Source organism: Nestor notabilis, unplaced genomic scaffold (assembly GCF_000696875.1).
Source record: "Nestor notabilis isolate BGI_N333 unplaced genomic scaffold, ASM69687v1 scaffold10467, whole genome shotgun sequence".
In the NCBI taxonomy this organism is placed as follows: Eukaryota; Metazoa; Chordata; class Aves; order Psittaciformes; family Psittacidae; genus Nestor; species Nestor notabilis.
In genome coordinates, this window is record NW_009935139.1 from 13807 (window position 1) to 25085 (window position 11279).

General features: G+C 41.3%; 1 protein-coding gene across 1 annotated transcript in view; it reads right to left on the reverse strand.

Moving 5' to 3' along the window:
* Positions 1-11279, reverse strand: part of LOC104408179 (tyrosine-protein kinase RYK-like) — a gene marked incomplete at its 3' end in the record, with an annotated part of 16883 nt that overhangs the window by 2160 nt on the left and 3444 nt on the right. Inside the window, exons 4-8 of the mRNA XM_010017688.1 lie at positions 11078-11212; positions 9258-9314; positions 7767-7911; positions 4466-4566; positions 1126-1251 (exon numbers count right to left, since the gene is read on the reverse strand). Coding sequence (XP_010015990.1) covers positions 1126-1251; positions 4466-4566; positions 7767-7911; positions 9258-9314; positions 11078-11212 — 564 coding nt within the window. The remainder of the gene's footprint in view (positions 1-1125; positions 1252-4465; positions 4567-7766; positions 7912-9257; positions 9315-11077; positions 11213-11279) is intronic.

Here is an 11279-nt window from a genome sequence, read left to right on the forward strand (position 1 = left end):
TCTTTTAGTTCTCCAACTTTTGAAGGTTTTGACAGGCTTGCATAAGAGCCGAAGGCCAAGAAACAAGATCCCAGTATTAACTGGGTCTACATCGAATTCAGCAGCCATTTAAGCCACATCTGGTGGACTAAAGCAGCTCTGTCACTTGGTGCTGAACATCTAAAGCGTAGCTGCAGCACTGAGTCACTTCTGGTCATCAGATGACTCTTGAACATCACAGCTACAAGCAGCAGACAGTACAAAGGAAAAAAAGCACATCCTGCATGCAAAGGAAGCTTTTTGCAGAACAACCACTGGAGTGGAGGGCAAAGCTACCTCCACAGAGATTTAGAGGCGTACATTAAACGGGGATCGCAGCATCCTCCCATTGTTTTCCAGGCAGCAATGCAACACATTTAGCAGTTCTGCCTCCAAAGGATGAGTATCTCAGATCTCCAGCTTCAGAAGTTTGATTTCTCATGAGGCTCAGGGAACACAGACTTGTAGGTTCAGCAGTAAAGATTAATGACAAAACCCCTAAATATTTAAGCCTATTTCCCAAATTCAGTATCAACAAGAACCAATTAATGTTGTGCATGAACACTTCCAAAGTAAACATTATACAAAATCAGGTAATCTTGAATTTTTCATATCAGAGCTGTAAATGTTGCATCTGCTGATCAGATTCCAAATTGGAAGCTATCAAATTGAGACAGTGAGTTTTGCAAATTAAGGTTTTTGTGGGCTTCAGGGTTTTTTTGTTTTCCATTTTTTGTTGTTGTTGGAGAATCTCTCCTGTAGTAACTTACAAAAGTGAGTTACTTTGCCACTTACATCCCCAACTGATTTCCTCATTCCTTAGCCATCTAACCCTTTCCTTTAAATAAAAGGACCTTTAAATAAAGTACCAGGTTATTATGACAGACAAGCTGAATGATTTACTGAGCATGATTTGTCGCTTCCCCATTCTAATGAATTCTGGAAACCACTTTCCCCACCCAACCCCCCCAAAATGCAAAGACAGTTCATCACTCTTGTCCTTCACCACAGTTATGAAGATCAGCAATGATTAATTTCTGAAAAATCTAGCTATAATATAGATATATGTACACAACATGTTGTAGCCAGCAAACGTCCTGTAAATACCTTCTTGGAGCACATCTTTTAGAGTGATCCTCTCCCTGGAGATGGCTATGTCCTTCACTTTAGCTTTTGCTTCCATTAGAGTGACACTTTTAAGATCATTCTTCTCTATCCGTAATGTAGGATAACCTGAGGAGCCAGCAGAGCCAAACAAACCAATATAAATACCCCTTACAATAAGAACACAAGCACATTGCTTCACCTCAGCACCACCTACAGGTAAAAAGACATGGAAACAGCATGTACTGAAAAAGATTATATATTAATCTTTAAAAGAATAATAATGTTTAATAGTATTAAACAACAAAAAAAAAAACCCAAGGCATGTGAATGTAATAATCTGTGGGGAAAAAAAATACCACCCAGGAATTTTATCTACTGTCATGCAATCAACTGTCATTATTAACAGCAAGTAAACTCCTCATATACTGAAGCCAATTGACATAGCTCTGTCTCCTTGTTGTCAGGGAAGCGCAAAGACCACAGTCAGAGACTCTGAGAAGACTTGGAGTGAGGAAGATATCTTTCACCAGCAGGATGTAACGAAAACTATCAGTGCCCTCTTCTGGCACTTCTAGACATCTAGATACACTAATACAGTCAGAAAGGCCTGCATATTTCTGTACACATTTATGAATTAGTAGAGAAATCTTCAGAATTAATTTAAGTGTTACTGAAAAAAAAAAGTTGATACAACTGTGGAAGGACTGTTCTTCCTGTTGCTCTCATGCATCCAATCTGGCTTTGTTCAATGCAGGCTTGTTCGGCCTGGAAAAGATCCTGGGGAGACCTTAGAGCACCTTCCAGTGCCTAAAAGGCTACAAGAAACCTGGAGAAGAAGTCTACAAGAGCAGGTAGTGACAGGACAAGGGGGAATGGCTTTAAATTGACAGAGGGGAGATTGAGATGAGATCTTAGGCAGAAGCTCTTCCCTGTGAGGGTGCTGAGGCACTGGCACAGGGTGCCCAGAGAAGCTGTGGCTGCCCCATCCCTGGCAGTGTTCAAGGCCAGGTTGGACACAGGGGCTTGGAGCAACCTGCTCTAGTGGAAGGTGTCCCTGCCTGTGGCAGGGGGTTGGAGCTGGATGAGCTTTAAGGTCCCTTCCAAACCAAACCAGTCTGATTCTGTGAATCTTTTTTCTTCTTATGCTTGTTCTTACTGTTTCCTGTGCTGCCAACAGGTGTCCCAAAACAAGAGACAATACAAAACAACAAGGACTAAACACAGCAAACAGGTGCCATTTAGGTACAGTGGCTACCATGCTCGTCAAGGTGAAGAGGGTTTCATCATCACTATGATCTTACTCTTCCCACCTTCTGCCAGAGGCTCAGTTATAAGTTTCCAGGGATCATATTCACTTAGAGGGCCAACCTAAAAACCTGAGGTTGATAGGTTATCAACAGCACAACTAATCAGAGATAAGAGACTGAAAACAAAAAGGCTGGGGAAGGCCTTTGGGTGGGAACAGGGAAAACCAGCTAAAGAACCAGTTGCATGCCCAGGTGTCTTCCAAACTCTGGAAAGGAATTTATTTTTTTACATATATTGATGTCTATTTTTAAATTAATGCTTCTACTAAATAAATTTTAAAGGCAGCTCTGTGCAAGGGAAAGGTGAACTCAGATGACAAAAAATACAGTACAATTTAGAGAAAATCCAAAGCTTTCCCAAAGTTTCAATTCACTCTTAGGTAAACACCTGCTGCCACACGTGGGGAGGAAACAGGAACACACAGCAAGGCTGCACAGTCATCACTACATTTCTGCAGTGCTCCCTCAGGAATTGGGATGGTCAGTATCACCAGTAAGTGCAATCAGGAGACATGGAAGAAACTTTGGGTTCTCACTCAAGTCAATCATTACATCTACCTAGCTCTAAATAACAGACCTACATTGACATTTCTGCTCATGAGATCACTCAGTGAAATCTCTTCAGGCAACTAATACAAAACTCAATGATCATAAAGATCTTTTCCAACCTAAATGGTTCTACTGTGAGCATTACGGAAGAGAAAAAACACTGCTGGCAGTAGATGACACCAGGAACCATTTAATTTACAGTTCCTGAAAAGGTCAGAAGTGCCAAGGTACTATTTCAGCTTGATGGTTCCCACTTTGAGAAAAACAGCAATTTCAGTTTAACCAAGAGATAGTTTGTTCCTTTGTCTGGGCTCCCCCATTTTTCTCTCTTTGTAATACAAACTCGTACCTCACTTTAGATCTTTTCAAGTGGGCTCTCCAGCAGTATCTTAAGCTACTTCTTTCCATGCTCAGTTGTGGAAACCCATACCCTCTAAACACCCATCTTGGTGCTCCTACAGCTAGGCTACAAGCCAGTTCAGAGACCCAAGTCAATCAAAAACCCATCACTCTACAAAAGAAGTCAGGTTTTGGCTGGCTCAGCTTCCCAGATTCTCTTGCAACCTAGCAGCATTAAGTGCCAGCACAAGGGAAAGGCACACAATCAGTCCAATGAGACTGAACTGCCAAGGAACAGCACACCAAATGTGGCCCTAGACCATCCACTTTCCCTGGGCTCTGAACAGTCCCTTTCTTAGAGTGATGCGACATGGAATATCCCTCCAACTAGAGAAGACAGAAAGTAACTGGAAGAGTAAACATCCCACAGGTAATAAATACCTTCAGTAATTACAGAATTAACTCAGAACATAGCTAGGTATCAGTTACCAGGTCAGTCTATCAAGGAGCATATAAACCACTGCCAAACTTCCTTTTAATTCACTGCTCTACTTCATGTTCTTTCAAGCAAAGCTGTAAACTAAAAGAGATCATGAATAGACCACCTATAGTGAATTTTTCCCATGCATTTCCATTTCTGGTTGCAGAAACAAGACGAGAACACAACCATCAGTAATACATGCTGATGACATCAGTTGCTTTCGTCTCCATGCAGGAACGGATGCTAGGGCAAGCTGGATACTTCCACTTGCTGTTATGTCTTCCAGCTCTATACCACCATCTGCTAAGGACTGTGTAAGGCAGCTTCTTTCCAGTGTTAAGAAAACAGATGCTTCACAGATATAGGTGAAGCCTTTCTGGCTCACTGATCTACATGCAGGGAGAATACCCCGCTGAACAAAACACAAGATCGTGCTCATGTGATGGCTCCTGGGCTCCAGTACTTAAGGAGGCCTCAATGACTACAGCATGGCTCGATAAAACCACACACCATGTGAACTCGAGAGGCAAACTGGCAGAGACAGGAAATTATTTAGATTCTTCTCTTCTACTTGATACTGAATCAGTGTGAGCCCTATCACCAAATATTCCAGCTGCGCACAAAAGGGTCTGCTGTGAGAGTCTGTAATTAGATTAACACTTACTGGTTACTGGCGTTGCATTGTTCGGCGTGTCAGCTCGCAAGTACTGTGTTGTCTGTGTGGAAGGCTGGGATAAACCTTGTGAGCTGCTACTGTCACTAATGCTGTTTTAAAACAAAAATGGATATGAACATGACTGCTTGCCACTGGAAAAAATTCAAAATTAACTTACCAAAGTTAAAACCAGAAGATTTTCCAGGATAGATTTTTAAAGAATGGCATTTTTAAAGTCTCTCACAAACTAAAATGTATTTTGGGCACCCCAAAAGTCTTTACACTTCTGTCCTTTGAGTGTGAATAACTTCCTCCTATTTGTTTTGCAGAATTTGCTGTTTTCCAGTACTTTTCCCCCACTTTTGGAAAACCAAGTTGACAAAAGACTCATAACAAGAACCCCCCATCACCCCAGAAACAACAACGCTATATTCCAGAGAAGACTTGTATGCACTAGTTTCATTGTACCAACACCCCACTGAGAATCAATGACTACAAAAGTCTGGAAGCAGTGGCTTGAGCCAAACAGGAAGCACCCATAACACCCTGCAAAGCTTAACTAGGTTTTGCAGCCAAAGTGATCTCCTCTTGCACACTTTGAGCACACCAGCTGCTCTTCTGTTCCTGTGCTGGAGAAAAGATCAAAAATGTATTCCCTATAGTTCACTGCTGTAAACAGTTGTTTGACCCTATACAGAGGGCTATTTTCTGTCTTACCGTCACAGACAAAAATCCTACAGAAAGAGTTGTTGTAGCTATAATAGCCTAAGAATAGGTGAGCAAGTCCTGGCAGGCAAAGGCAGTACCTGTAACTAGCTCAGCTGGCAGGGCTGGAAGAAACTTTTTTCATGTCCCTTCCAAACAGAAACATCCCCCCATTTTTTTGAAACTTAAAACCTTCTCCATTCTGCTGACTGTATGAGGAGAACAAAGAAGAGATTGGTTTTGGGTGAAACCCTCTGCCTTACCAAATAATCACGATTCCATTTACTTCTTGGGCTGCTACTGAGCACTGACCAAGCAGTGCCAGCCATCCTTGTAGGATTTTTAGACACGCTTAGTGATGCCTTAAAGGACCACTGTTAGCTTTGAAGCAAGACTTCCTTTAAAAAAAAAAAACCCCAAGAAAGCCCCATTATACCATAATCACATATGCACCTGCTGGATTTTTTTCTTTGGAACAGAATCTACTAATACTTAACACAAACTTCAGGCTTACTGATTAATAGCTGGCCCCAAGCTCTCTCTGGAAACCTTTTTTAAAGTCATTCCCACACCCACTGTCTTCCAGGTGTAGGGTTTCAGCACAGTTTTTAGTACAAGGTTAGAAGTCACTGTTGGTGGTCCCTACTTCAACTTCCTTTAAAGTTTTTGAATGAATATTCTCTAGTGCTGGCAACTTATTACTGCTTATTTTAACTGTTCGCACTACCACGACTACAAGCTGCCTCAATATGATCCACTCTCAGTGAAATGCCCAGAAAGATGTGTCCTGGCATGGTCACTGCACTGAACACTGATGCAGAACTTGCATTTACGGCTGGAAACTCCTTTTGTAACTTGACCATCTACAAGCCCTACAGATTTCTTTGGCTGGCTTCCTCTTGCAGGCAACCTTGAAAAAGGAATTACTCTTTTTATGTCTGTTGCAGGTTTGAAAAGCTACCTTTTTGCTTGGCTTCATTCTGGTTTTTAGGTTTCACTTGCTCATATTCACACACTTTCTCAGTTTTCTTACTTGCACACTACATCAACTTTTTGAAGGATGCCTTCTTGCTTTTAATAACCTCCATTATCCTGCTGTTAAGCTATGCCAACTTTTGTGGCATTTTGTCAAGTGCCTTTGATAGGTATGCAAGCATTTATTCTGAACTTTCAATACAATGTTCTTACATAGTCCATGTGCAGCCTGTAAATTCAGCTGCCTGGCTTTAGTTTCTATTTAACAATCTTCCTCATTTTTATTTAGCTCTGTTTTTTTAAATTAAGAGGATCAGGAGTGGGGTTTTCAGCCTCTCTTGCTCCTGGGAGGTCATTACCCCTAATGATGTTATCATCTTTGAGTCAGAACCCCTTCACAACAACATTCCGAGCTTGTGATTCAAAACCAAATCCAAAGTTGTTTCTTCTTTCACCAGTTCCTTGGCTAGATGCTACATCAAGCAGTCACCGATGATACAGAATACCAGTGCAGAACACCAAGGCTAAGCTGTAACACTGAACCAGCTCCTCAACCAAGTGCTAAACCATCCCTTCACAGTCTCTTTGCTAGTTCCTTGTGCATGCTGCCTGCTCTGAAAACAAAACTCCACAGATCCTGATTTTCAGGCACATTTTGCCTGTGCTGCACCTTTGCCACAACACTAGTTGACCACAGCTCTTACCCAGAAGCTCATCCAAGGTTTTATCAGGTCAGACAACTTTGGGCTCAAAAAAACCCAGGTCATCACAATGCTCTCTGAAGAACTAAATCTCACTATCTGCACAAACTTCACAGAAATTATCAGAAAGCTATACATCAATGTAGAGCAAATTCTTTAATACCTGCAAACCACAGAGCTTCACCTAAATTCATTCGATGAATTTTTAGCTTGTATCTCCACAGAAATCAAGTACAATGGAGTGGATGAAAGGACATCTGATCACATTACTAGGTTGAGACAAGTCTCTCAAAACCTCATAGATGACACTATTCACATACTTTACAAACGTGATACTTTTCCTTTCTGAATTAAAGCAAGCTGCACATCCTTGCCCTTGGGTTCATGTTACAAGTCCTTTTCAGATGCATGTGCCAATTTGTCTTTTCAGAATTGAAAATACATATGGGAGAGCTCCATGTTTTCAGCTTTATAACCAACCACTTGTAATCCCCACAATTTATCCCAAGTCCAAAGTGAATACTGGTAAATCCATCAGAACAGAGAAAACAAACTCAATCGCCTGTAAAAGTCCGTAAAAATCAACTATTTTCAGCGTGCCCAGTTATCTGTCAAATTTTTCTTCAATCCTGACAATCCCTGAAGATCTGCTTCCATCCAAACTTCCTGATTGTGTGCCATCCACGCAACTATTCTGGCAAAAACCCAGCAGCCACAAACCTTCCACCCCATAAACAGCAAAGAACCTGCAACTGCTGCCATTCTGCTGTACAGCACTTACCACAACTCTACACAGGTAGTAACTGCTACAGCTTGACATCAAGAGCAGAAAATGCAAGCTACTGCAGAGTGTTCACTTTGAGACCAGAACTCCCACAAATCTGAGTAAACATGTCCCAGGAAAGTACGTGAAAAACTTGAATACATACCTGTCATCCAACTCTATCCTTTTCATGCTGTGAAGATGCAAGACAGCTAGTATTATTGCCACCAGGAATATAACAGCACAGCACACGCCTACACTGATATAAAATACACGGGTAGAAGTGGTGGGAGCTGCATTTACAGGATCAACTGAAAGAGAAAGGTGAAAGTTACTGAACCTTTCTCAAAAACAAACAAAAAAAAACCACAACAAACAACATTTTGTTAGTTCCCAGCAGGCTGACATGTCAGGAGGGCAGTGCTGCGGTCCCCAGACAGCCTCCCAGTGCCTTGCCTCCCAGGTCCAGCAGAAGCCAGACTGTGATATGTCCCCAAAAGAGTAGGCATCACAGTTCCTGCTGCAACAAAGCAGGGCAGGGCAAAGCAAGCCTCTCAATGCCTGTATTTATTTATTGGGTCAAAAGGAGGGTTCCTACTAAAGGATAAAAGCTACTCAGGAACCTCCTAAAGTAGTCTTGTTGGTCCTGCTGGTTCTACCTTGCACAATTGCTCAACCTCCTCCATGGCTCTCAGGCTGCAAACAAAGTAGAAGCATGGACAAACCAAGTCTGCAGCTCAGATGAGCCCCAACAGAGCACGTGGCATGGACGTGCTAGTTAGGGTTGCAAGAGCAGGAGTCACCCACACACCAGGACACACACCAATACAGTAAATAAAGTCAGATTAATACCTAGGTGCAGCATGATAGCGGTGCATACTCACTGAACAAATGGACCAAAGCACATAGCTTGAGCTTCTTGTCCCAGTTTTAGGGTGTGATGGGTGGACTAAGGCCCCCTGATCTGAATCTTAATGCAGCAGTGTTAACAGGGCAGTTGATTCTCTTTTGAGAAAGAATCTCAGTGGTGGTGAGTTTTAAGGCAAAATTCTGCAGTTGCACCTTGGCAGCAGAGGGCTGTGTGCTGTGCTAAGAAGCAATATATGCAGAGAGGCTGGAGGCAGTAGCCCTAAGCCATCCCCAGTTTTAAATCATGCATTGTAGAGAACAACTACCCTGGAAGAGACAGCTGGTGGTAAAGAGAAAACTGAGCGATGTGCTCCACTGCTTTCCAAAGGCATTTTGGCAGAAATGTCTACATTTGGGGTACTAGAGAGGCTGAGCAGAATCAGTTGGTATTTCCAGCTAGAAGAGGAGTGAGCAAAAGAAACTACCTCATTCTATTCACTCAATAGTAACAAGTTAAACCAGCAAACCAGACCGGTCCTAGTCAAGAAAATAGATCAGACCCCTATATGGAAACCAGAACCCCAAAGACATGATAAAACTAGAGTTATTAAGAGACTGGGAATAACAGTGGGATTTTTCCCTCCTCAGTAGTACATATTCCCAGTCAAAATAATTAATTTCAAAAAAACCCCACTAAAATACTGGGAATAGTAGAGACTATACCCATTTTTAGTTTTTTTTTTTTTTTTTTTTTTCTTTTGTTTTTTTTTTTTTTTACAAAGTAAGTTGTGCACTCAGAAGTACTCACAGATAGCCTTGCTGCTGTTTTTATCAGATGCTGGCGATTTTACTTCTGGTTCAAGCTCTAAACAGATGAGAGACAAACCATTAAGTTTGGTATACATTTATTACTGTAGCCCTTCACAGGAAGTCAACTGCCTCATTTAGGGAAAAACAAACCTGCTTTTCCAAATAGGTGAGCTGACTTCAGGACTACTATTATCTCTGGATTTCCTTATTAAATACCTAACCACTGTACAATAAAAAAAAAAAAAATCACACTTAAGACGCATGAATCAGGTATTTCACCACTGATACACATGTCCATTGAGGCCATGCTGAATCTACCTACCTCAAAAACCTTCCGGCTTGTCCACCAAAGTCCAAAGCAGCAAACAGTAGAAAGAGGAGGTGCAGAGTATGTGAGTGTATGCTAAGACACTAAACAACAAAGACCTCACAGAATCAGTTACTACTGGATAGAAAATAATACCTCAAATTTTCAATCAATACTACCCTGATCTTTTTGGAAGAAATTCTGGCTCAAGTCTAATGCTACTCGTCCTACAAAGAAGTAAGAGATGCAGCCATGGGCACTGTGCCTTCTCAGCTGATGCTACAGTGTTTTAAAACTGAAGAATGAACAATGTTATGCCTGTTTTAATACTCATAAATATGGAACTAAAGTCACCAGGACGATCACTGTCATTGCCATTCTTATGAACCCACAGAAGCATAATCTTTGCAAGAATTCTCTGCATAATTTAGGAACTGGTTCTATCTCACATACCCAGGTAACTATGTGGTACCTATGGAAACCTCCTCTGCACATTCAGCAGCTCAACAAGCTATGAATGCATAAGCAGTGCTGACTTCCCCCACCTAGAATCTTTGAAAAAGTACGTAGGTAAAAAAAAAAAAAGCAAATTATCTGCCAGAACTCCATTTTCCCTGGAGATACACTTCAAATTAAGAATGATCTTCCTGGAACATCAGTACAGCATGAGTATCACACTATTATGTGCTAAAAAGCCATGCTAGCCCTTTCACCCACACCTTCCAGAAGTTCATCCTTAGACATTCATACTGAACAGAAGTGACAAACACACCTCTGAAAAGCCAAATACTGTCCTTAAAGGCTTCGAGCAAACTGAGCAGAGTCACAATGAGCACATAAATAGAGAAGTGGTTATCCTCCAAAGTTGCCTGAGAACAGGACACCACAGCCATTTTTAAAGAGGGTCCATTCTTGCAACTTTCCAAAATAATTTCCTTCCAATGCCTATGAAGCTACTTCTAGGAAGCACCAACAGGAGACAGAAACAACCCAAGAATAAATTGTGCTTCCAGATTCCCAAGTCAAAACCCAGAAGAGTTGATCAAGGATTTCTGAAGTCTGCATTATTTACCAATATCATTTTGTACTCCAAGTCTTAAAGACTAACACCTGCTTACAATCACTAAACAGCCAATTTTATCACAATTTATAGATTAAGTAGATTTTGTTGGTAATTCTTAGAACAATCTGAATATTCAGAGTGCTGCAGTTTTGAAGAATTTGTTTCTTCCTTCCAAGCACAATGGAGAAAATGGTTTTTGCTCTATATGTAAAAAGGTCTGTCAGTGCAGCAGAACACTGGGGGAATTTGTTCATCCATCATATTCTCCTTTTACCAAAGTCTCCATTCCTCTCTGAAAGGCAAAATTTAACCTGGTTTCTTCCTATCCTCTCAGTATTCACTCTCAAGAACTGTCAATTGTGTCCCAGTTCATATACCTTCCCACTCATTTTTCCTAGCATACCTTAAACACTAAAAGCTTTTTAGTATTTGAAACTTGATGCCTTACTTTTGTAGCACATTTTCCTTCGCTTGAAATTTAAAACTGTGATGTTTTTTGATGAATTTATTGTCAAGTTGAGCTGCATTAGTATTGTGACCTCAGAGTCAAGTCTGCCAGTGCAGGAGAGTTCAACACGGAACACTGCAAACAGACAACAAATCAGCATTACAATTCAGTTTGAGCACTTTTCAGACATCCTGCTGCAAGA